The 27,311-nt window shown below is 39.5% G+C and overlaps 1 protein-coding gene across 1 annotated transcript in view; it reads right to left on the reverse strand.

Moving 5' to 3' along the window:
- LOC124171439 overlaps positions 1 to 27,311 on the reverse strand; it is a 78,040-nt gene that overhangs the window by 23,837 nt on the left and 26,892 nt on the right. The window contains exons 2-8 of the mRNA XM_046550609.1: positions 8,947 to 9,032; positions 7,022 to 7,313; positions 5,987 to 6,116; positions 4,577 to 4,731; positions 4,149 to 4,281; positions 3,546 to 3,688; positions 1,123 to 1,434 (exon numbers count right to left, since the gene is read on the reverse strand). Coding sequence (XP_046406565.1) covers positions 1,123 to 1,434; positions 3,546 to 3,688; positions 4,149 to 4,281; positions 4,577 to 4,731; positions 5,987 to 6,116; positions 7,022 to 7,313; positions 8,947 to 9,032 — 1,251 coding nt within the window. The remainder of the gene's footprint in view (positions 1 to 1,122; positions 1,435 to 3,545; positions 3,689 to 4,148; positions 4,282 to 4,576; positions 4,732 to 5,986; positions 6,117 to 7,021; positions 7,314 to 8,946; positions 9,033 to 27,311) is intronic.

Below are 27,311 nucleotides of genomic sequence, written 5' to 3' on the forward strand. Positions count from 1 at the left end.
GGGAAATTCTACAGCCGCTGAGGTTGCACTCTCAGTTGTCACCCACATTGAATGGGCCCCTTGTGTACAAAATTTACACAAAATTTTGTTGAGGGGGGAATTTTTTCAATGTCAATTTTTGATTCAAGAATTATTTCACCTCATGAATTTAAGGTCCTGAGTTACTGAGAAAACTGACAAGCAGGACAATCACTAATGTGTATGACCTCCGTGGGTTTGTATGTGTGTACCCAAGAGGACTTGCACCTTATGGCCTCTAGGTTAGCAGGGAAGGCCTTAAACATGCTACCACCAATGGCATATATAAATTATTCGCTAGCTTGCTAGTAGCTTCCACATGGTACATAAACCGCAAATACCTAGTACGGTTTATGGTAACAGTTTTCGGTCATATTTTTCCACAATAGCAATTTCTATGTGCCATCTGCAATGAAAGTGACTGAAGATTTCAATTTACATGTCTTGCTGGCGGCAGCAGAGTGTCAGGGATATACAAATAGACATACCCCTCAGTCAAAGTAGTAAATTATGATTTCAGCAACAATCATTTTCTAAATTTTTATTCTCATCTTTTTCTGTTCTCCCTAAATATGTTCATTAATTTTTTATCCTACTGTTATTTCCCTTTTGATTTCTTTTCCCACTCTGGCAACCCTCAACAACAAATCAACAATATAAATCAAACATTGAAATTCTTCCATGAGAGATGCAAAACAAATACTACTAAAAAATTAAAATTTTAACCCAAATGAAATACGAAAAGTAAATTCAAATCAAGGAACTAAACCAGATTGAGAAAGTATTCATGTAGGTAATGCAGTATCACATATTTTCTCTGCCCCTTAAAAGATCCCCCCAAAAAGTTTACGCTTGGTTCCACTTCTGATTCATAGTTTTAATCTCAAGGGAAGAAGTGTCTCAATGCTTGAATGACAGAAAAGGTATCCTCAGTGGATTATCTCTAATTCTGAGGTGCCACAGTGCATACTCATACTGTTTCAAAAATCACACCTGAAGGAATCACAGCAGATTGCTAGGATATCATCCCTGAAGTGAATGTGGGACTTCAATATTTAATCTTTTATCAATACAAGTTTTGCAGTATTAAAATGAGAAACTTACTCATAAGATTCTCATAATAGTCGTAATCAGCATCATAAATCATTCTCAGACCATCACGAGTGTTGAAACGTCCAAGCCGGCAGACTCGTAACCTGTCAGAATAAACTGCTGAACGGCAAGTGAAACTTGTTTGCCTCAAGCACTCATCTAGACATTCTCCCAGGGATCGGCCAGTAATCTCTGAATGGTAGTCACCACCCAAACGGCTATGTCGATATCTTGTGAATGCTGTCTCTGGACGCCTCCCATCGGCAAATAGATGTGAAGTTCCTCCAGCGGATGATGTCTCTGGGAAGTCAGGGGTGCTGCGTGCTGAAGTTTAGAAGAATTATCATTAGAACATAAAAATATTCCACGTTGGGCAGAAACACAAGACACAAAAAGATAGAAAAACACTCCCTGAACTAAATTTTCGGTGATATACATCCACCTTCCTCAGAGTTAGGTAGGAGACTGTAGGTAAAGGATGAAAGAGAGCTGAGGGAAGGGGAAATAGTGGGGAGGTAGGGTCCAAAGGGGGGGAAAGAGTGTGCTGAGGCAATTAAGGGAATATCGGTTAATGTTTAAGCCGGGAGGAAGAAATGCTTTAAACAGCCATATTTACGGCTTAGCAGTGGCGCCGACTCCATGGGGCCTGAGGGGGCCGGAGCCCCCTCAAAGATTCGTTTGGGGGGGCGGAGCCCCCTCAATAATTCAAGAAAATAATTAAGTTATGTTATGCTTTGTGAAATCACAAAAATATATTGGTAATTTTTTTTCCATGTTGTACGATAGTTACATTTTAAAATAAATTCAACAATGTGTTAAAACAAATAATTATAAGGTTAAGCAGGTTAACTGAATCAGGTGGTGTGAATCATGACAGCTTTTCGGCGCTGCGACACACTTTGAATTTAACCTCTTCCCGGGGAAAAACCTCCGATATGGGCCCCCCCAATATTTTTTATAAGTTGGCGCCCCTGCGGCTTAGGTTAATTCAATGGATTTAAGTTTAAGTGGGTGGTCTGTGGGGGGAAGGGAAGCCAAAACTGAAACATTGTAACAATCATTGAATTGACGCTGATGAGTGGCCGCATGTTTCGCCACCGGGAGGGACGCAAAGTGAGAGGAAGTGCATGATGCCCTGTGGTCGTTGATCCTTAGGTTAAGGGGAGTTGAGGATTTACTTATACAAAAGGAGGGACAGTGTTGACACTGGATAAGATAAACTACATTCTTGGAAGTACAGGAGGCCACAATATATGTACAAACATCCTCGAAGGTCTCAATCACACACACATTCAGGTTTGCGAGGTTTCCGCTTATGCCAGTGACCGAATACGCCAGTTACAGCAGTAGGAGTATGAGTACCAACCATCACAAAATTTTTGTGAGGGTCTCAATCACACCATGATTGTGTACTTGTGTCATGAATGTGTGATGGAAATTTGTTTCTTAGAGCTAACCACAAGGTGTGTGAGTGTGAGCGTGATTTTCCCAATTTTATAATTTTGTCTGTTTCTTGCATGTGAGTGGGTAGAATAAATCTGATAGGTGAGTGAGTTAGTTGCGCGGTTGTTTTGTTTCATATTGTTTTAGCTTAATTTCCGTGTACTACCCCACTGTCAGCCTTGTAACTTCCCACCACCCACCTTTGCCCAGCAAAGAGTACGGCCTTGGGGAATTAATTTTCTTTCAACTGTTCAACGGCCGTAGATTGTTCGATCACCTATATTGCAATTATTTATTCCAATAATTCTACAGGACATGACTAGGTTAAAAAAATAAAGTTCATGCCTTTTTCTCATGGTACAGTGGGTATTTTTTTGCAATCATATGTGAAAGAGAAGAAATACGTAGGTGTGAAAAGATTAGCTGATAGGAGAACTGAGTGGAGAGCTGCGTCAAACCAATCCTAGGATTGTTGACCAGTGATGATGACTATATTAGTAGGTATTCAACAGAATTCATGCAATAATGCTTTTAACTCCATCTATCCCTTCTCATCACCCTCAGGCTCCCCCTATGTTTCACAGGGGCTATATAAGAAGCAAGGGCAGATCTAGGATTTTTTCTTGTGGCGGCACAAGTGTCCGACAGGCAAACAATCTTCTCATATTGACATTAAAAGCAAGATATGTGCAACAATTACTACATGAAATATTTTCTTTATTTTAATATGAAATTAAATTATTGAGGCTCCGTAATACACAAAACTAAACAAACCTATAGATAACCATATAAATAATCTGTCTATTTCTGAGCATCTGGGGGGGGGGGGCATGTGCAAGAAGGATAATTTACAGGAGAGAGTATAGAGGGAGTTCAAAATTTTTCAATTTCACATTTCCTTGAAGCCTTGAAGTGAGAGATGATAATGTGACAACTGAGAAGACATAATAGCCCAGAACTCTCATTCATAGTGTCAATATGATTTTACTCACTGTTGTCCAAGCAGAGAAGATCATACAGGTTGTGTGTTGGGCTGCTAGTTGTTCTAAGGTCATCTTTTTGTGATGCAGAGTCTTCATCAGACAAAGAGCACATTCTCCCAGTTTCATCGTATTCAATGGAACGGCAGAAGTACCTGAAATTTTGCAGGATAAAGTCAAGCATTGTATTAAATATAACACCCTATGATACCTTTTAAGGGTAAAAGCTATGTTTGAGATTTCATTTTTTAATGAAACAAGTAAATAATGTACATAATTTCATGGCACTGGATACCCAGGGACTTGAGATTACATAATTGGCACATGACAAAACTGACCTATGCTTAGCACATTACATTTAACTGATACATAGTTTGCCGCTGCCATTAAGTAACTGATTAAATGAAGTAGCAATATCCCAAAAGTCATTTTTTGATTTACCTAAAGCTCCCACTCAAAAAGAAAATAGGTAGTATTTTCAATTGCTGTAGTAAATGACTTATTGCAAGGCATAGATATATTGTTAATTTTGGCTGACAAAATGTTATTTTCTTAATAAAGAAACTCAATGGATCATGAGTAAGGATGGTATCCTTAAAGAAATTTGATGCTTACTTATCAGCTCTGAGGCATCTTGCTTGGCATTCTTCAAGAGAAACATTTCCGAATGCTTCAAGCTGGAATGGTCCACCGAGACGCATACTCTCCTCTTTCACAAATACCAGAGCTCCATCACATCGTCGTTCCTCTGAAATTATTTAAAATATTGCATTGCTTCTTTTTCCAGAAGAAATGAGAGCTTCCTAAACATATGCTAATACATTTCTTATTGCATTACAAAGTGTAATATCAAACATCCATGAACAATTGGAATTTTTTTAGGTACAAAAAAGGATTTATTTTTCATATCATCTATAAAAATTAAAACAATAAATTTTCGTGAAATGTATTCATATCATTCATCAAATATGCTCACGGTGGAAAACTTAGATTTTCTTATATATTCTAATATATCCTATCCCCTTAAATTGGATAAAACTGACCACTGAGGCAGGTATTTTCCAGGTAATCTGCAGACGGATGATCCTCCAGCTGAGCAGATGGTTGCGAGCGACGAGTAAGCCTACTGAGTGCACATGTGTGGGCTGCTGCATCAAATGAAGCAGAGCGGCAAACAAATGAGAACTCATTTAGACACCTGAAAGGTAAATCAAAATATATGACTATGAATAACATTTCTATGATCATAAATTATAGAAAAACTTGGCTGAGTAGAGTAAATTACGCCAAATAAATTTCCAGTGAACAAGGTATGTCAGGATGGACCTGGAAAATTTTATAGAGTTAGCCAGACTGTTTCTGGACCCTCTCCTACTTGATTAAAGCTACACAGAAGACTTTACTGCCCATAGAATTTAAGTCATAAATGTTTACTTCCTCTTGTCTTCATTGCAAATAATTCTACACCTTTTGGATCTACTTATATTAGGGCATGTCAGAGCTTTTTTGTCACCCCTAATGCTGTTACATGATGCCAACATATCTTTTGATTACACCTGTGACTGACCCTAATAGCCTAAGTCAGTTTTCCTTCGACAACCAGCTATGGTAAATTTTTTCCACCAATTGCGACCTTTGAACATTTAACTTCATATTAAACTTGTACTCGGAAATTCTGAAGATTTTCGTGACTTTAGTTTTCCTGTTATTGAACTTTTGCTGGATATGACACCCACTCTAGAGACCTGATTACATGGTACATTAACTCTGGGGCTGCGGGAGTTCACGATATTAGCTGCCAGCCACCAGTGCAGAAGAGACCCTCTGTTCAGGAGGCACCCCCTGCCACAGTGGGCTGCTCTGGTAGAGTAAAGCCCCTTATCAACCCTTATGGTGAGGGAAAGTGACCAAGTGCAAGATATCAAGGTAACAATAAAAATTTTGGCTAAATGCTGCAGTCATTGTGCAAAACCATATAAAGGCATCCCTGCACTCTAAGGGTTAACACGTTCAATTGAATGTGTGAATGCATGAATGATTTTGGTGGACCGGAACAGAGCATGTATGAATGTATGAACCAAATTAGAACAGGCTCTAGTTTCTCTCATGTGTTTGCACTAGTTGGGTGATTACGCCTTTTAGACACTAACTCAAACATGCTAATGTACTGAGTAACCAGGCCGTAATGGGCTGAGTCCTGTGGTAGCTACAATTCTATCTCTATTTTAGAACCTTCATATTTTTCTTGTGACATCATCACATTAACTACTATGTAAATCTCCCCCACTTTCAATCTGGCATAGGTGGTCCTACTATGTTGGCATTATTCTCACCATTCCAACTGTAAAGATCATGCTATGAAGGAATAAGCTTACCTTTCCATCGCCAAATGTTTTAGCAAAAAGGAGAGACTCATTTGATGTAAAGTATTACATTTATCTGACATCTCTTACCTATCCTCACACTCGCTCCTGTTGGCCACAATCACTTCCTTGAAGTCTGCTGGTTGGAGAGAAAGCTTCTTCCGTGGGTGCCTCTCAAAGACATACCGCCGGTTGGGACACTCCCTCTCCACTCGACTAGCTGAAATGGGTTTTGACAAAGCCGAGATAAAATTAGTAAGTATAGAACAGAATTCATGTACGCACACTGTAATTATAGCGTGACTGAAATGGTGCATCCGTCAGGCAAAACATGATCAGAGAAACCATGGGGGGGAAGAGGGGGCACATGCCCTGGGCAGCAGATTTCAAGGGGCAGCAAAATTTAAAAAGTTTGTTTAAAAAAGTTATTTAATTTTCCTAATGAAATTATTTAGCAATAAGTATTAATTTTAAATTATTAAGCAATAATATTAATAAAACTCCTAACTAGCATTTATACGGTATGTAATTTCAGCTACCGCATCTCAAAAAAATAGCTTAGGGATGCATTATATTTTAGTGGTGGGGCAGGGGGAGGGATAGAGGGAGGTGAGATAAGGAGTGGGGAGAGTCAAACCGATCTTTGCCCCCTAATCAAACTCCTAGCTCCATCCCTACTGTCAGGCATCAAACTTGAGCAATAAGAATGTTTTGATAAAGACTACAAATATGTACTATCAATGAAAATGTGCACTTCCCTCTGAGGACATATAGTAATTATGTATATATTTCCATGGTAAGGTTGAAGACTTGAGTGAATAAGTATAAACTTTTCCAAAGATAAACAAGCCATGTGGATTGGAGTGCCACCTGCAGATATTCAGTATGAAAGACTCCAAGTACTTATTCTATGTTCCACATAAATGCAAGCAGAGCACTCCCAATTTTGTTCTCAGATACAGAACTAAACACAAGGTCAATCTCTACTCCATTGAGGTCAATCAGTATCACAGGAGCTTGAAAAACCCTAAATTTGTCTCTTCTTAAAAGTTCAGAGCACATGGTTGCATGACAATGAAAAGGGTAGAGGCACCAACATGGAGCAAGCAATGAATAAAAACTTACACGAGAGGCATATTTCCTGGAAATGGACACTGTTGGGGCTGAGGACAAGATTGCCAATGCCCTCTGGCTGTGACTGCTCCCGGCTGAGGAAGCACAGCGACTCCTCATACTGTGGCACGGGTTGCGTTGCTGGCAGTGAAGTGGATGTGGCTGATGAAGCCAACAGCCTTTCCCCTGGCTGGAAGTCAAATGACGAGCAGGCACGCACCAAGTTGTTGGCCGCTGTCCGGTCCCGGAGGCACAGGTCAGCACACCGCTCCAATATCGCCAAGGGGGACCCTGACTCTCTCACCTTGAAAATCAAGGAATGTGAGCCACTGCATTACCACAACCTTCATGCAGTTCATTCATTCATATTTAAAAAATTATATCACTGGAATTACACTTGCATGCATATATTCAAAACATTTACCGTACAATCTCTGTAAACTGGCCTTGCGGTAATATGGCATGTCCAGAAATACAACATGCAGGGCTGGCAACCTCCCTTCCGCCAATATAATTTTGTCAGTTTTAAATGATTTTTCATTTCATAGCATGTATTTGCTTTATTTTTATGCATATATGTATGTACCTTGCCTTAATAAACCCAAGAGGTTGGGAGAGTTGGCATTGCTGCATGTATTTAATTTTATGCCTTAAAAAAATTTTGTGCATTGTGTTTGTTTCCTGTACGTTTCCAATAATCTTGCATTTTATTATGGTAACCTGCAACTTAGTAAACCCAAGAAGTGGGGAGACTTGGCATCACAGTATGTATTTAATTGCAAAGTTTTACCTAAAAAGTGTTTATTGCGTTGTGTTTGTTTCTTGTATGTTTCCAATAATCTGGCATTTTTGATAATATGGCTATACCACCGCTGCATATGTGTCAGATTACCAAGACTGTACTGTATCCTAAATTTAAAAAAAATTGAGAAAAAATTTGATTTTACACTTTCCAAATTAAGTAGATGAGTAGATACAATTGTAGAGGCTATTATCACCGAATTTGATTATTTAAAATTCTTAACACCACAAGTATGCCTACAGTGTGTTCCGTGGCACCCACAAGGGATTTACTAAGATTACAATCATTACCTTGAAAACCCAAAAAAATTGGTATAAAAGGTATATGGCAGTTGAAGTGCATAAAATACTGGGAGTTTTTAACACTAGAACTACCGATGGAGTCATTTTGACTCCTTGCGATTTTTTTGAAAAACGTGTACTATTTTATTTCCTAGAACTATTTTAATCAAAAAGCCTAATTTTGGGTCAAAAATGAATAAAGGTCACGGCATTTCAGGTCAGAATTCGGAAAATTTTAGTCAGAGAAGAGAAATAAAAACCGCTAGGAGTCAAAATGACTCCATGCCAGTAGTTCTATTGTTAAATATCCATATTCATTATTATATTTACTTCAAAATCATTCATAAAGGGGCTAAAATTATAGGAACGGTGCTGACAAGCACCATTAGAACCCACACCAAAAATTCTAAATACGCCGATGACTGCCACCCTGCCTTTTATTTCTGGTTGGCTTAACATCATATGGTATTGAGCAATTGGTTTCCATATTTGCAAGAAACTCATTATTTTTAGTTGAATATTGCCCCAGATGGGAGACTGAGAATTCCCTCTCCCAACATTTGGACAGTGGTCACTTTATTCCATTGAAATCTCAGGCACTGAAAAAGTTTGAATTGTCACCATTGCTAAAGAAAAACAAGTACACATTCGAGAATGCTCTCCAGTCGCATTTCAGTTGCACTCAACTGGAACCTTGACTTTCGTCTCCTCATAGGTATTGAGAACCAAATACTGCTCAAAATTTCCCACTTACTAAATTTTCAACAGAGTGAGCAGGCAGTTTCTCACCTTCCAATTCTGTGCATAAATTAAATCAGAATCCAAGAGAAATTAATGGGTGCTAATTTACTCACCACATCATCATCAAATCCCTGTAGTTGTTGGTCTGGTAACCGCTCATAAACAACCCTTCCTACTCCTTGATTGCATGTTGTTTGAGCTGAAAATACAAAAAAGAAGATTTATCAGGTTTGTTTCAATTGGTTAAAGGCTCTATTAATATGTAGTGACATAATCTTGAAATGCATAAAATGTATTGCTCCTTCACATTGAATAATTCATAGTAAAAAATTAACAAGTACACCAATAAATCCTAAAAGGCATAGCTATAAAAAATAAATATTTGATTACATATAGCCATTAGACAACATTTTGCCACTAAAATTTACTACACATTCCTAAATTATCTACAACAAAATAAATGTATGCAATTTTTAATTACTCAAAATGACATTGATGAAGATATGAAAATCTAAATATAAATGCATATTAGGTTAATACCTTATCCTAATACCATTATGACGGGCCTGATGATATCCTGTTACCATTTTATAAGATGATATTTTTCTTAAAGCAAACTATCCTCAGCTATTACAACACATCATTGATTCATTTAATATCCTCAAGATCATTCCAATATACATATGCCCAATAATCCATCGCCATGTACTCAATGCATTTAATATATATGACCACTCTGTAACCCATTTTTTTATGAAATTAGACAAAATCGTAGATTATATTATGAAGTTAGACATTTTTCACCTTCCTTAAGTTATGAAGGTTTTAGCCTTCTTAGACCTATTTTCATCTGACCTCGAAATAATGTTATAATGCACTTTAACTGTTAGTCACTCTGATTCATTGACATGGATGGTAGGGCTTATCAGAAAAATCGATTTTTTTTCAAATCCATCTGGCCCAATGAAAAAAGTTGTGGTACCAATCAAAAATAAGGCCTGAAAAATTTGATACCTCTAGGTGAACCCCTGACCCTTGCTCAAATGCAATTTATGGGGGGAGGGTCGAAATTCGAAAAATATAGTATTTATAGTCATTCCCTATAGATTTTGCTGAGTTACTGCCCTTTTCAAATAAAAAATTTCGTGCATTTTGACGTATCTGCCACCGTTTAGCCGCAAAATGCCTAATTTGAGTCCGTGACCGCAAAGAAAATATTCCAACGCCCACGCAACGCCGCGGATACAAGAGCAGCAGGCCAATCCCGTCCCCTCCCCGCTCGCTTCTCCCCCTCCCGCGCCTCGAATACAGCAAAATTCATCCCGCGTGTGCTGCTAGGAGGGCGTTCATCTTTGATAATATAAATCGGAAGATGATGGAAGGTAAAAAAGGATGCGTAGTGAGACGACTTGTCCCTTATTAGGCGCATCGTCGGCGTTAAACAAATCGTTGTTACCAACTTTTAGAGAAGCGATGAAATATTTTTAGAACCGAGAACGCAGGAAAGGAGCCTACGGTCTATGAAGAGGCCTCTCGAGTGGCTATAAAGGCGTGCGAACTATGGTGACGCGCTTCTCTTCCATTATGTGTGTGATTAAATGGATTTAGCGATACCACAGGAAGTACTAAAACTCACGGAAAATGAGAATAGGCCAAAAGTAGGGTTTTATTGAAGTATAAAATCAAACACTTTTAAACAAACATTTGAAATTATGCGATATTTTTGCGTGTGAGTGCAAGAAGGAGCGTAAGGTTCCCCTAATGAAGAAGTATTTTGAGATACAAGCTGACGAAACAACAGATGATGGCTGCTCGATTGAATCCTAAAGAAACTCGACATCTGAGGAAAAAAAGAGAATCGTCGGAGAGCGTTAAGTCAACATCGTTAATTCTGGTATGGGAAAATAGTATCAAAATATTTTTCATCAATTCATCCGAAGATAATTAAACTGGCGAGAAATTAGCCGATTTGTATCTATACTTTCCTCATGAAATAAACATTAAGGATTATAAACTCCAATTGGAACTTCTGCGGGGAAAATGCGTCTGCCAACTGTGATAGAGGTATATGCAAGAACCAAGCAACAGCAATTTTCGTCCCCGCAACTTTAGCTGACGCAAAAGTCGTAACTTCGTAAGATACATCCAAGGTAGTGTACCAGAATTAATTACGTAGACCGAAAACGATGCTAATTACTGTGAACACGAAAAGAGGGGACTCAAAGGGTGTCATCGAAGGGCTCCACTTTGATGGAATGAAAGACTATACTCTTGTCTGATGAAAAAAGGCAAGAGGACTAATCAATCCAAGTTTAGAGGGGAATGTGTGGTGTTAGTTGAAGAAATAGGGTCTCACTTTTGGAGGTTTGCCTCCCCTGTCGGAGGAATAGCAAAAGTTATAAAATCTGCGATTATCGATTCCTTTCCGAGTGAAAAGTAGATACAAAAAATTAAAAAGGATTTGAATGCGATGCTACCAAGTGAATACCGCCCAAAAAGGAGGCATCATCCCTCTGCTGCGAGCATAATTCCAACATCCCTTGCTATGTGAGTAAACTCTTCTCGGGATTCCCCCCGGGTTAATTTTTCCATAATGACCAACGTTTCAAGCTCCGACCCGGGGCTCATCCTCAGGGATAAATTTTGTTGAACCCCGAGAAGATTTTACCCACATCATTCGCCGGGAAAGCATCGAATCACATTTCATCCCTTACAGTGGTCTATTTGCTAATTTCACTAAGTTGACTTAGATTTGCGACATAAACATTGGGAGGGAAATCTAGAGATCCAATTTGCGCTGTTGCAAGGATGCGTTTGGCGACCAATCCGAGATATTTTTAATTGCTGGATTTTAATATCGACGTAAAGGACTACCCGCTGATGATATATTGGAGAGAGACCACGGTACCTCCGGTTATATCTGAACTTAGCGCAGTGGAAATTCAAAAATCTATTGATGGACGTTCAAATTTGAAGTTAAATATTCCTTATATTATACATGCGGACGAGAGATTCGCGAGAGAATTCACCAAAACTTTTTTGACAGCAGCGAAAGACGAGGAATGACACTGGCATAAGAAATACAGACTGGAAAGCAGATACTTGCATACATTAAAAATATCGGTAATAATTAACATTTACAAATTTAGTAAAATAAAGTATGGTGCTCTTATGCCTACCTATTTATTTCTTTTTGGAAAAAAATATTTTGTATTTTTCGGGCATTGGATTTAGTTCCTTTGGATTTTTCAGACTTAGGCCTTCACTGCTTGGACTATTAGGTTTGCGCTTTTTGCTTTGGACTTTTTCACCCACAATCACGTCAGTCACGCCCGCTTCAGAGCAAATGGAAGAAACTTCATCCTATAAAGTCCCCTATCATAAAGTTGGAGTGCATTGTTTGCAAACTTTATTAAGATATGTTACACCCATTGAATTCTATAACATATTTAAATATTAAAAATGGGAAGCAAAGAAAGAGTTAACGCGTTGAGGTGTATTTATGTGCAATTAAGCTAAGTGGTCACAATAAAATACATAAAATGTCGCGACGTGAAAAACCTAATGCCATCAAATAAAATCGCCGTAGGCGACATATTGTTTTCATTCCTTCGCAAATGATGGAGATATGCCTCCGTAGACTTTCTCCGGAATAGTAACAATTGTTTCTTACGTAACAACTTAAGTCCTTCCCCTTCGATGTCTAATTACATTGCAACCAAGTAAATTGAAGAAAGTTGAAGCCAAATTTTTGTTTCCCAAAATCATCAGTTCAGACCTCTTAAAGCTACGCAGGGTAAAATACCGATTAACCCCATTAAAAGTGATTTCAATTATGAATAATTTAATAGCAAAATATAAAGTGGATATAACATAGTTCAACAATTTCTATCTAACTTTTCAGTTTGTTGAAACAGATTTTTGCATTAACCCTTTCACTGCTGTGGACGTACCTAGTACGTCCGCACGGCAGACTGCGGTGGACGTACTTTTTCTTCCTCCCTGCCATGCGGTCAGCACTTTCGCCAAATCACTTCGAAGGGACCCACTAATCCGCGACCCTTTCCTCGACGAATTCACCCACGCAAGACCGTCTCATCGGCCCTACCAGCGGGGGCCCTTCCTCCGGAAAAGTGACCGCTCTGACTGCAATTTGAAAATCAATCAATCAATCCGATCATCACAATATGATTGTTTTCATCGCTTTCCTTCCAATCAAGCAATCAAGTACGTCTTTGAACCGTGTTTCTGCGATGAAAAATAATGATTTTGTTAACTTTGATATAATAGCCGTTTTCCGGTGGTCCGCAGCCACGTTTTGTTGCAAAGTTAACAAAATCGTTATTTTTTATCGCAGAGACACGGTTCAAAGACGTACTTGATTGCTTGATTGGCAGGAGTGCGATGAAAACAATCATTTTTTGATAATCTGATTGGTTGATTGATTTCCAAATTGCAGTCAGAGTGGTCACTTTTCGGGAGGGGGGCCCCCCGCTGGTAGGGTCGAGGAGACGGTCTCGCGTATGTGAGCCGGTCGAGGATAGGGTCGCGGATTAGCGACCCTTCGGAGGGTGTACACACCCATCCTGGAAGTACCTGCTCCATGGGCCCAGGAAACGCATTTTAACATTTTCGCCGCATGTGAGGAGAAGGTTTCCGGAGATTGAACAGCAGTGAAAGGGTTAATATAACTAATCAAAATAAAGTTTTAACCTAATGTTTAAATTTACTTTAAATCATAGCACAAATTATGAACAGATGACCGACCCATAAATTGACAACGAACCTGAATCATCGCATAAATAAGAACTAATCCCAAAGCACTGATTTTACAATATACTCCGTTACGTTTTACTAGATGCATTTTTTAGCCCTGTAAATACAAAATGGTGCCATGTGGACTTGGTTTCCCCCAAAAAATTTAAGGCGTGATTATATGTTATTCGACAGCATTTGAAATTCATTGAAATTTTTTCACACAAAATCATTGCATTAATCGCGTTATAATGGGAATAGTTTTTTTTTGTAAGAATTTCATTCCTGTTCCTCACCTCCGTAATTCTTCTGGCTCTGAAGTAATGTCTGCCCTATCATTGGTCCCACTATCCTTCCGTAGGAATTTCCATGATATTTCCTTCATTTACAATGCCATAAATGGCAAGTTCCGATCCTCAGATATGCTGCCTTTCTTTTCACTCCACATTCCCACCCGCTCCTTCCGTAATAACCACCTACTACACCAACCTAAATTCCGTGTTTCTCTCTCTCAGATATCACTTTTATACAGACTCCCTACCTCCTTCAATACCATTTCGACTTCTCACCCTTCCCTGAATCTATCAATGCCCATCAGATTATTCTAGAGGCAGCTTCGAAAAGCCATCTTCTGAATCCCTTTTTTTTCTTGTTTTATACCCTTTTTATAGTTTTTTTTACAGTTTATATTTGTTAAAGCTACAGATTTTATGTTGTGTATTCAATGTAAAGGCCATTTTGGCTGTTTTTAGATAATTCAATAAATAAATCCATTCAGTGGCGCCGACTCCATGGGGCCTGAGGGGGCCCGAGCCCCCTCAAAAATTCGTTATGGGTGTGAGGAAAAAATGTGACTGGCTTGTCGATTTTCCCCTAATGTCCAGATATCGAGATTCGAGTTATCAGGGTTCTAATGTTGATCATATGACTCTTCTAAAATGCTTAAAAAACTTAAAATTCACTGCTTATAAAATTTCCCGGGGAAAGATCCCCGGTTTGGGCCCCCCCAATATTTTTTGTAAGTCGGCACCCCTGAATCCATTACGAAATTTCCTTACTAAAGATTATTATCATTATGTCTGGGGAATTGGTTTGATATCGTGTAACACTGACTGCAAGACGAAGAACTTTTTCGCCGGTGGGTGGCCTCTCGAATGTGATGCCTTTGATTCCACGAGGCTGCTGACGACCAAATTACTCCATGGATCGTGCCAATCCACGGCGGAGTCTTTCAAAGTCCGAATTTGGATCTGTGTAAATTTCTTTTCACACCATTTTCCCTCTAACGTCAGGGTCTTCAATCCTATAGATGCTACATGGTGGAAATAAAATCTTTTACGGCTCCCAAGGGCGTCTCACCGCCTTTTTCATATAGACTCGATGATATACTGAGGGCACGAAAAAGAATTTTTTGCTTGCATACCCCCTAATGGTTTCTAGTTCCCTTTCCTCCATTACCAGGGTGAATATAATATGGAAAAACATGCTTATAGTTCTAGGATTCTAATAGGGTGGTTTCCTTTTATTTTTTTATTGCCTAAATCGAAAGATTATTACTCCTGGAATACGTATTTCACGCCTTTAGATTTTTAAATGGCGATACCTATTTTTCGTGATTAAATGAAAAGTGAAAATTTTCAAGCGCGCGAAAACGCGACGGCTAAGTATGAATGCTTGGAAAACTCCGTGTGACGTCGTTCTGGTTCCCGCTGCCGGCGTGTGAGGTGACCTTGGAGGGAGGCTTTGAGCGCTGATACGACGCAGGCTGCTAGCAGGTAGCAGAGTACCCTTCTATCTGGTAGCGCTTGGCTTAAATAAGGATTAGTAATACCTTATCAAACGAAGGAAACTTTCCGACCTTAGGCAGTTTTAATAGGTGATTATTAAGACATGTTTCCCTGAGCTCTGTGCGTCATGCATGCATTGGTAATCTCAGACGATGTAAAACTCCTATCTACTCGTATAGAATCTAGGTCCCTGTGACGTCACGTGGAGTGGCATCGCATGGGCGCCAACCTGGCCTTTTTCAAATGAGGGTAAAATTGACCATTGCCATTCGTCTAAACCGGTATTTTTAAAACTAAATAATTTGTATATTATGAATACACTAATGGTGAGTAACGAATCGCAATCAATGCCTTTCGTTTTCTTTGACGAAGGAAACTTATCTCCTATTTCTCCTCCGCGGAATTTTCGCCTAAAAATTCCCTCTCATTTGACTTCGAAAATCTTACTGCCTAATGCGCAGTTTCCCCTAAAATAAAAAAATGCTTCATTATAAAAATGAAAATAAATGCTATGTGATTATCACTTAATAAAAATTTTTGTCCAATATTTGAAATTACGCATGGTATAAACACATAATATATAGCTGTGGGATCAGAATATTTATACTACACTTTAAAAATAAGGCACTAGCAATCAGCCAATGAGTTCCGAGAAGCGAGGTGACTATCAAAGGGAAATTACCACTCGAGGGTTAAAAAATGCAACGCCGAGGCTTCTTGGTGGTACAAGTTTGGCACGGTAAGTTCTGCATGCAAAACGGAAGGCAATTCCCTACTTGGAGTCCCAAGAGAGCGTAAAATTACGCATAAAATTGAAGTTAATTAGTATATCAACCCTCTTAATCCTTTTGTTGGGAGAGCATTCAGCAAAAACACATTTTTGGAGGATATTACATGAGAAACATCTAATGGAGATAAATCATTTGCCTACCCTAGATCGCCAAAAACTAGTTATCACCCGTATTTTTCTTCTTTTTAACATATACAATTTTTTCTCAGCATTTATATGAGCATTACCAATGGCACTGTTTAAGTTTACCGGCTTAAATTTGTGGGACTACGATAATATTATTATTAAAGTATTCCACCGAGTAGGTTTCCATAGAGTGCTTAAGAAGAATTCCGGGAGCCTCCCCTTCCATCATGCACTTCCCTCTTCAGTTCACAATAAGACCTACTCCCTTTCATTCTATCTAAAAATCCTATTCTTTTCCTTCCTCTCCCTCGTTTACTTAACATTCTTCCCTCTAACACTGTTTTCAACATCCCCTCCCCGCTAAGTACTCGCTCAATCCATACCTTCTGTCTCCTCCGTATCTCATCTAAAAGCTGCCTCTCTTCACCCCCCATGTCCAGCACTTCGTCGTTCCTCTTCCTCTACGTCCTCTTCACCTTCTCCATTCTTCGCCACACCCACATCTCGAAAGCCTCCAATCTTCTCCCGTCCTCCTTCCTAAGTGTACACGTTTCTGCCCCGTAAAGCGCTACACTCCAGATCAGACTCTTCACTAACCTTTTCTTTAAATTCTTACATAGGGAACCTCTCAGAAGCTCCTTTATCTTAAGTCTCACATTCCTCGCCCGTGATGCTTTACAAAACCGCATAACCTTGGTCTTCTTGTGATTAATCCTCATCCCATATTCCTCGCAACGCTCGTATAACGCATCCACTAAAGCCTGAAGCCCCCTCGCTGACTAGCTAATCAATGCCTGATCATCCGCGAATTTCACTGATTTGAACATCATTCCTCCCACTTTCACTCCAACTTCTGACTCATCTCACGCTTCCCTTACCATCTCCTCAGCGTAGACGTTAAATAGCAGCGGCGATAGAGGACAGCCTTGCCTCACTCCTCGGCCCATGCTTGTCCAACCACATTCACCGTCTGCTACCCTCACTTGCGCAGTCTGGGCCATATACAGACCACGATATATGGAAATGAAATTCTCTTTTTACGTTCTACACTCGATATTCACTAATACTGCCTATGGTATCGATATTAATAAGTATCCAGTGAAGAACATACTAAATTTATTTTATTTAGGTGGTATCAATGGCCTTAGCGTAGATATACCTCTGAAATTCTCATAGAATCTTGTGATGACTACCACGATGTTGATTGAACTGCTATGAATAGGTATCTAAGTGGAGTTTAGTAATGAGCAATCAAAAGCATTTATTTTTGGTAAAATAAAAACTATTCAATTTCATTCCAGGCTACATGGCGTTTACCAAATCCTTAGGGTGTTCATACCAGCTCGAAGGGGATTTCTTTTCATAAATTCGGTTTTAAGTTCAATTAAAATGAACAGCATCTCAGAGCTCCCATTATTCACGTTGAAGTGGGTGCTACATTATTGTTAAAGTTCCGTTTAAATGATGCCCGTGTTTATATCAAACGCTTATCGTGCTCATTAAACGGACCAGCGTGATCATTTATCCAGAGTCCCTCACTGTCTTTCCCTTCCGGAAGAGAAATCGAACAGAGCAATTTCGAAATCATTAATATCGAAACCATATAGTCAGTATTAATGAATACCGAGAGCAGAACGTGCTAAGATAGTTTTATTTCCCTAAATCGTGGCCCCACATACTTAAGCCGGAAATCTGAAACAGTGCCATTGGTAAGGCTCATATGGCTAAATAAAAACTAATATTCCTTCACAAACATTACAAGCTACAACTGATTTTACAAACTACACCGTTATTTTTACTAGATGCTTTAGTTTTTACTTTTTTTAGCCCCATTAATATAAATGATACAATGCGGACTTGGTTTCCCCACATGCTCTCAATCCTGCCCTACTTAAAGAAATTGACTATGGAACGTCTATGAAAATCATTATTTATGATGAAAGCCTGGAGGATGTGAATAAATATTCTGTTTCTATTATATGCTTCCTCGCGGAGATGTGATTAGCCACGTCGACGGACCGCTGATTGTGTTTTGTCCGCCTCGCGCTTTGTCTCGCTTCCTCTGTTACGCGAGGTGACGCTATGAAAACTTGCGGGATGGGATGTAGCGTAACGATATAGCGTAGCGGCCTTGCGTCTTGATATAACACGCTGCGTCCTTGCACGACGATCCTATGCACCACGGCACTTCCGCCATCGCTCGCACTGGTGCGGGCGAGCTTCCGGTGTTGAGGATCCAAAGAGCGCATTATTTATGTCTCTCTTGCAGAACTTCACGATAAGTTCAGCCGTTACATCTTCAATCGGAGGCATTATTTAAAAACTAAATTTTATGGGTCACAACAGACACTTTGTTGATTATTTCGCCCATACGTACGTTTGTGATATTTTTGCTAGAGTATGTCATTTTCTACCGCTGAAGACAGGACTTTAGATAGTGTGATATATCCAGTGGTGGCACAAGAGAAGGTTTTACCCATTTTCGTAGGACTATAACGTCGTCTGTAAAGGCTTGAATGGAATCGGCGTGCGTCTCTTTAGGAATAGGTGTATGGACACAGAAAAGGGAAGAGATGAAAGCCAGTGAAAGTGGACGGGAGACCTAGCGCCATGCGCATCGAAGGGGACGACGAAAACCACGATGACTGCACGGCAACATACTACAGTGCGCAGGGAGTGTTACGAAACCAGAATTGGGATAATGGAGTGGGAGGGAATTGGGTTTGTGAAGAGAGGCAGAAGTGGGCGTGTTTTTGGAGGATTGGTGTCACGCTCTGCTTACGCCACATTTTTTTTAAGGAGAATAGCAGATGGGACTCAAGCGATTATCGATTTTAGAATTTTTATATAATTTTGTCCCTTATGTGCAGTTGGAGCGTTGTCCCGCGGGAATATACATCGAGCCAAAAATTCTGACAAAATACCCCCTGGAACTCTTCAAAACGGAGTCATTTCTGAAATAGCTGTAAACTGCGAATGCCCGGAATCTTCCACTAGCTACGCTTAAATAAGTTGGAGTCATCTGATATGATGAAATCCTAAATACGAAAATTATCATAGTTTTCTCAGAATCGCAAATGTTATGCTTCTTTATGGAATAAATACTGGGTGAAATCGTTGTTCTTCAATCAATTTTTTAATGTGAATTTCACAACTATATAATTTTGGACGACCTGATGATATCGCACCGTGACGAAACCGGTCGTCCAAAATTATATTTAAGTGAAATTTACAAACTTCACATTTATGGAATTCAAGATGATCGCAATGGGGTCGCATTGGCCACTTCAGATGCTTTGGTATCCGTTATAGTGGTAAAAACGCCCCCCTACGCCAAAATTGATTAGAATGCGGTTGAACATGCTCATTCAAAGTATAAAATTCATCGTTTGGTTGGCAATGCTGTTGGTATAAGAATGATTCCTACATTACTGATAAATTCAAGTTTCCTACTTTTCAGCAGCTGGTGGATACCAACATCAGAGAACCAGGAATAGAAGGATCAACAACTTTGCTATTTCCACATATTAATTTATTGACACCGACCATGGTTTCGTTACAGAGTAACATTATCAAGGTCCTTGTTAATGCCACTTGTCCTTGTCACCTTGATAATATTACTCTGTAACGAAACCATGGTCGGTGTCAATAAATTACTATGTGGAAATAGCAAAGTTGTTGATCCTTCTATTCCTGCGATTATGCATATCCACCAAGTTACGCCCGCTACTATTAATTATCAGAGAACCAATTCAAATAAAAATTTTATAACAACATGGAAAGGCGCCAAAGTGAATAAAATATTTTCAACACATTGTGAATCTCTGGAAAAGGAGCGCAAGACGTGAGAGTTCTTCGGAAAAGAATAACGCCGTTAAAGCCAATTACAGAAAATAATGCATGTTTCAGATTACTTACTTGTCGCGGTGAAAAGCGGTTCCTGTTCTCTCAAAGACGCTGAGAATCGATTGTTCCGGCTTCAATCGAAATGGGACATTGTTTGATATTTCCTGGTTACGATTCGCCTGCAGTGGAATTTGTGGACAATCAGAGTGAAATAACTTTAAATATCGACTGCCAAATCACTAAAAGAATCAATATTTTCATATTTTTCCATTGATCAATTTCTTACTAGACCAGAATTAAGGAGAAAAATACTTCCCACGATCAGCTCGATTACGTATTCTTCCTTCCGTGGCCTGGGAAGTTAGTGATCTATCCAGTGGCCTTTTGCCTCGGTGGGCATGAAATTTTTCCCAAGAGCCTCGGGGGCTGACTAATGGGTGAGCCTTTGCTTTAAGCCCTTGCGCTGAAATGACGAGTCTAGCTCGACATACACTTCCAAATGCCAAATCGCGCAATGACGTGTGATTTTCATGATTTTAGCACTATTTCGTGGAACGATATAAATATATTGACATTTTAACAATGTTAAAACATCCATAATGTACATAAAGAGTTCATATCTCATGAAATATGATGCACGGGAAGGAATAAAATGATTTTATACGAGTAGCGATAGCTCTGTTCTCGATGTTCTTACAGGAAGAGTGTTCATTCGTGAGCAATTTGAAATAATAATCACTTTTTATTTCACTTTTCTACGTTGATTATAGACTACAAACTATCATTTCATTACCTACCATTTCATTTAAAAGAACCGCAGAAAAAAAAGGAGAGGAAAGGAGCACGATCTTCAGAAAATAAATTGAAGTGGAAGGGGTTGATGCTAAAGCAGGAATATGCTATTGCCACAGTGGAGGACGCCTCGGCGGAGATTAGAGACTTTAGGACAAAAATACTTCCCACGATCACCTCGGTAACGTACTTATTCATCCGCGGCTTGGGAAGTGAGTGATCTATCCCGTCGCGATTCGAACCCATAGCCTTTTGCGTAGGTGGGCATGACATTTTTTCCTCGGAGCCTCGAAGGCCGACTGAGTAATAGACAAGCCCTCGCATGAATGTTCCCACGAATGCATGAACGCATGAATGGCGGGAATGCAGAGGACGCTTCGGTGAAAAATTCGTGAGAAGATTCGCGCGTTTCACACTTGGCGGCGCCGAAATCGGCTTCAAAATTCGCCGCCAAACGTGGTTCACGGGAGGGGAATAGAGGAGGGAGTAAGAGGGGGGGGGGGAGGGGGCGGGCGAGTTCACCGGATATATGGACTCGGTGCAACTTCCGCTGAGGCGGAGGCATTGCTCTATTGCCCCCGGCGCTGTCGACCCGCAGCACGCATGGTCGCCGTCGAATAAAAGGACCCTGAGAGGCGGTTATGGTGAGAAAACATGCGATACGCCACCGCCGCAGACTCCATGGGGTGCGAGGACAAATCATAATGTCTGACTCATTGACCAGGAAGTGGCCGGAGGCGATAATTGCACAAAGATGCGCAAGTCCTTGAAGCCGGCGCATTGGCCGGTGCACGCGGAGGGGTCGCCAATCGACGCCGCAAACGTATAATTGGCGGCTCGCGGACCGCGTCGCCATCTCTCCTTCCAATGCACCGCGATCTCGTTTCTCGCATGGACGAAGCAGTCTCCGGCTGATAAAAGTCCTTCTGCCGGTGTCAACATTGGATTGCCTCACTCCACTGAATCGGGGATATCGTACGATCGAGCGGGCGAAATTTTTCGAAAGCTAGTATCTCTCTCTCCCGTTTCCATCCTTCGCGGAAAAAAGATGAGCTAATTTCTTTGGAATTCCTTCGCCGTTTGAAATGGGAGCAAATAATATAATTTCCCCACCTCTCCACATCGCTACGAATAAGCCACACTTGCCATGTGATCGAGCTTATCCATTTAGCAAAATGATGTATTCTTTCATCACGTATTTAAAATTTGAGATGCCAGAATTGCATAATTTCATGGTAATTTATTTTTGAAGTCGAACCATCGGTCTCTTCTGTCCCATTTTGTGCCCACTTGATTTCTAAATAGCTGCTATATGTCACTGTATTATCATTGACAATAAAATGGCCGAAGAAAATGTGATAAATTAATAGAAGTTACGAGAAAGAAAAAAATGAAAATGCTTTAGTCTCACCTTGCTGATGGCAATATCCTTATTTCTTCGCAACTTTTTTACTTTTCCTCCGAACAATTCTATTTCTGAAACCTCTGAAATCAACGGAAAAAGCGGATATCCCAATATAATCCCGAGAAACATTCGGTAATCTATCGAAACATAAAAACTCCTGAATATTTTCAACCAAGACGTGAGGCACGCAATTACATCAAGCTATTCCGTAAAGAAAAGGCTCTTCTGGACAATATCAGACAATGGAGGAGAACTGGCTTAAAGCGAGAAAATAAACGCATATAATCACAACTGTGAGTTACATGCATGTAAAACGATGGAAGGGCGTCATTAATTTCAGCTGAGCAAGCTAGCTGCAACGTGCCCGAATCTGTTGTCTAAAAATCAGCGATATGGTAAAAGAAACCTGAAAAAACGAAGGGTTTAAATTCAGCGTTTTGCTGCTTTATAGAATAGGGAATGATAAAATACGACATTCTATGGGAAGGAGTTACGGGATGGGAAGCAAGCACCCCAGTGAAGCTATCAGTCTTTTGCGCTCAGATTATACTCCCGTAAGCTACCCAGTTAAAGAATCCAATGAGAATTCTCCGCCATCACGTTGCTCGGAAAACTTTAACGCAATGCAACTGCAGAGAGAGAAAACTTTAAATACCTAGATGCACTTTCACCCCATTGAATGATGATCCCGATGAAAATTCTCTCCTCTCACATCTCTCTCTCATCTTCTGCAGCGTTGTCTCCGATGACGTAATTATCAAACCAACACCAGGCAACCTCCCAATGGAGCATCTTCAAGTGATGCGTACGAATTGCTAATAGCTTTAAGCATACCCATTCTATGTACCTGGTTTATTATTATTTGAAAGCCGGTAAACGCATCAATCTACAGTTCTTCCTTAATTTGGCGGCTCTCTAGGAGATCATTCCATCTACGATTTCCACTGGCATAGAGATTCTATTGGAACTGAATGAGTTTAAAAATCAGTTATTCTGTGCCCATGTATGATAAAAGTTATTCTTATAGAATACAAAATAATGTCCGCCTATATCGTTATTCGTATCGACTCATTCAGATAACTAGGCACGGTAAAACAGCATTTAGGCTAGCACTGAAATCATTCTCGAATCGTCTAGAATATAAATAATTGTAAATCGTTTTTTTTATTATGCTCAATTCACGCACACACACAGTGGGATTCTTTACTCTAGCAAATACTCAAGTGGCGTAAACTTTTCTAGAATATTTTGCATAAATATCTTTTTTCAAGATAACGAAATGAAAAATTAATACCAATAATAGAAAAAGGAATAAATATGTCAGCTATGAAAAATTCTCGAATCATCTAGATTATAAATAATTGTAAATAATTTTTGGGGTGCTAAAAATACGCACTTACGCGGTAAGTTCCTTACTATAGCAAATACTCAAGTAGCGTGACCATCTTCTAAGATATTTTGCATACTTTTTGTAAAATAGCGCAATGAAAAATTAATATCATTAATAGTAGAAGGAAGAAATATGACACCTAATACATTTCCAAGAAGAAACAAGCACGATTCACCATCAACATGAATATTTAATTCAAATACTGAGAAAAGGGTCGCTAGAAAAGCAATGGCCGAATGCATAGAAAACATTAATTACACATCCGCTGACACCATTACGTCCATATACTTCCTGATTCATTCACAAAATGTTTTCAGTTCGATTCTTCTCACTTTTTTTCGGCCGCTTTTACCTCCTATTTTCATTTCCTTTGAACTATTTGTTATTTTATTTGATGGAAAGCTGAATTCAAAGGTTTTCAACACCTACCATTCAAATATAACACTTCCTAATTCTAAAATTTCAACTTATTTTCTACCTGAGGAATATGTATTCATATTCCTAGTTTCACTCCTGAAATATAGAGAAGATAGAATGAGTCTGCTAGAAGGTACACAATAAATGGAAAGTTTCGAGCATGAAATAAACTTGTAGGTATTGAGCTTTTAGGTAGCACTTTGTTGGATATCGAGTGCTCTCAAAATAGATTCTGCTAACATAGGGACAAAAATAGAAAGCAAAATATTAGGGGGCCTAAAATGACGGATGAATACAGGAACAGTAAAATAACAGAAATACAAAATCGCCCTTGGAAAGGTCATTATATAGTCCTTGCTTCATTTCCTGCCCTTTTCAGCACTTATTAATATTTTAAAATATTTTCACTGAAGTGACGAAGATAAGAAAACAATCAGTAAAAATTTAAACAGTAAAATCCTTGAAAAATAAAATAAAAATAGCTCCGCGAGTGAGGATCGAACTCCCTACCATTTCTTTCGTAGGCGACCACCACTGGGCCAGCGCCGTCTTGAAGAAAATGTCAGTAAATACAGGTTATATAACGTAGCTTCATTTTTTACGATCTTAAATTGCTTTTTTCTCGAAAATTTACTTGAGGTGCGTAGTCTCGCTTCGGCATATTGAATGGATAGTCATGATGTACCGAATCGGAAAATTTGAGCTCGATCGGCCACCCGAAGGTCAAGTATTGGCCCTTGGCCCTTGTTAACCGAAACCCAATTGGAAGCATCTTTCAGGGAATAATACAAAGGTAATATCAATAGAGATACGTGAAAATCGCAATTTCATTTTTATTTTATCGCAATTTCAATAACAGTTTATCGCATTTTGTAGCATCTTTTTTTAATTTCATAATGAGGTAGATGACGGTAAAATGTAGTGAAGCACAGTTATATGACAAAATACAGAATATTTAAAATGATTATGTTGTAAAAAAATAATAAATTAAGGAATAAGACATATAGTGGCGGAGGTGTAGCTTGCCCGCGCCCACTTGTAGTTCGCGGACACGTAGAGTCCCAGCCAACTAGCAGCTGGCTAGTAGCTCACATGCTTTAAGCGGTGAGTGTCGGCGGAGCATTTAAACTGCGCTCGGCACAAAATGTACAAATTTTGCCGTAGAAAAGGCAAATTTTCGTAAAAATATCATTAAAGTCCAGTCATTGCATCTATGTCGCATTTATTTGCGCACATCGCATCTATATCGCATTTGCGATTTTCACGCATCTCTTAATATTAGCTTTTGCAGCAAGCGCTGAAGAATATATGGAGTCTATTGGTAACCTACACTAAATTGGGTAGATTGTTGCTTAAATCTCAGTGGCACTCCTATCTATTTGCAGATCAACCCCAAAAAAGTGTAAATTTATCCTTCGGAAATATTTCCCCGCCAAAATAAAAGTACCTCGTAAAATATGAAATGATTACCTTAAACTATTTCCCCCCTTAAGTGATGAAATAAAGGATCACATTTTCTCCCAAAACTATCCATAGACCGCTACTCTTTAGATAACTTTATCAATCAAGTCGTGATATACAACAAATACATATCGTCATGATCTGCGGTTGGAGCAATATATGTGCCTCGAGTTGATCTCCTTATTCTCAATCCATGAAAATGTTTCTGAAATGGAAGACCATTTCAACATTGACACCAGCCCTATACATCAAGTACGTAGTAATTTATATACACACTGCGCAATAGCTGGACGCCAAAAAATTGAAAAGCATTCTTCCATTTCGTGGCGAAAAATTATTTCATATTTACGACGTACTTAAATTTTGGCATGGAAATACTTTCGAAGGGCCAAGTTACCCTTTTACGGGGATGATCTGCATATGGATGAGAGTGCTAGTGAGATTTGAGCTAGAATCTACCCAATTTAGTGTAGATTATAACCATACTCGATATATTCTTTAGCCCTTGATGTAAAAGCTGATATTACCTTTGAAATATTGGTTTAGAACTTGCTCAAATTCAAATGATCAACGTTTTTCTATTACCTTGCGAAATACATTATCATGTATACTTTTTAATGGTGTACACATTACCATAAATATATATGATTAAAAAGTCCAACCACTTTAATCAGAGCAGTAACTTTACGGGTGGCCTCGTATTTTGCTTCCAACTGGTTTCCAGCATTTGGGCGAGCGCTTCTGTCCTCGCCCGGGTCACCACGCGGAGATTCGCCCCGCCCGCGCTCGAGGCAGAGAGGAACGACCGGGCGGCTAGCCTTCAAGGTCTAGCGGGAGGGGTCCCGCCCCCTCTTCCGTGCAACAATCGACCAGAGATCATCGGCTACCTTCACTTCCGAATGGCAATTAGCATTCGACGCGACGGTGTGTGAATAACAAAGCCCGTCTTCCGGAGTTATGATTGCCGATGACTCTTCAGCCTCCGCTGCAGAGCAAAGAATTCTCTACTTTTGAATTTTCCCCAGCGTCAGCTATCGCATCGGACCTCACTATCACTCAGCTTTGAGTGCTGTATTTTTCAAGCGACATCACTTCGCTACATCATGTGTTTTTTAACCACGATATAACTTTACTGCTACGCGGCATTTTCAAAGTCAGAAGTGTTAAGCGGCCATAAGTTTTTACGTAACAAATACCTCTGATGACATATCATATCTATTTTTTTGCACCCCTGATGATTTGATTTAGGAGCCCTCAATCTGAGACCACATCATATTAGTTTCAAAAGGCTATGATTGACGTCAGGATCTATTTCATGTGAACATACTCAATTGCTATTTTCCTTGACGCATTTTATGAAATACCAGCTCATCGGTTTCCCAAATTTTTTAATAGGTCTAAATTTGCAAAGGTTAATTTATTTCGGTTTTTTAAAATTGAACGGTTCTGCAGTTGAATTTTTGTATCGCCAGGCATTTGGCTAAGGCGAATTACTACGATAGATGGGGAGACATAACAAAGCGAAGGAGCATTAGAGCAGGAAGCGTTGTAAGCACGAAATTAGTGATTTGGCCGATTTATACTCTGGCTTCACGATTTCATTCGTGAAAATGCAATTCCATCGGCTTCATCACATAAAAACCATAAATGGCTCGAGAATATCACTGATTACAGGCAGACTTAAAGGGACTATAGGTTAAAAAAACACA

Source organism: Ischnura elegans, chromosome X (genome assembly GCF_921293095.1).
Source record: "Ischnura elegans chromosome X, ioIscEleg1.1, whole genome shotgun sequence".
Taxonomy (NCBI): domain Eukaryota; kingdom Metazoa; phylum Arthropoda; class Insecta; order Odonata; family Coenagrionidae; genus Ischnura; species Ischnura elegans.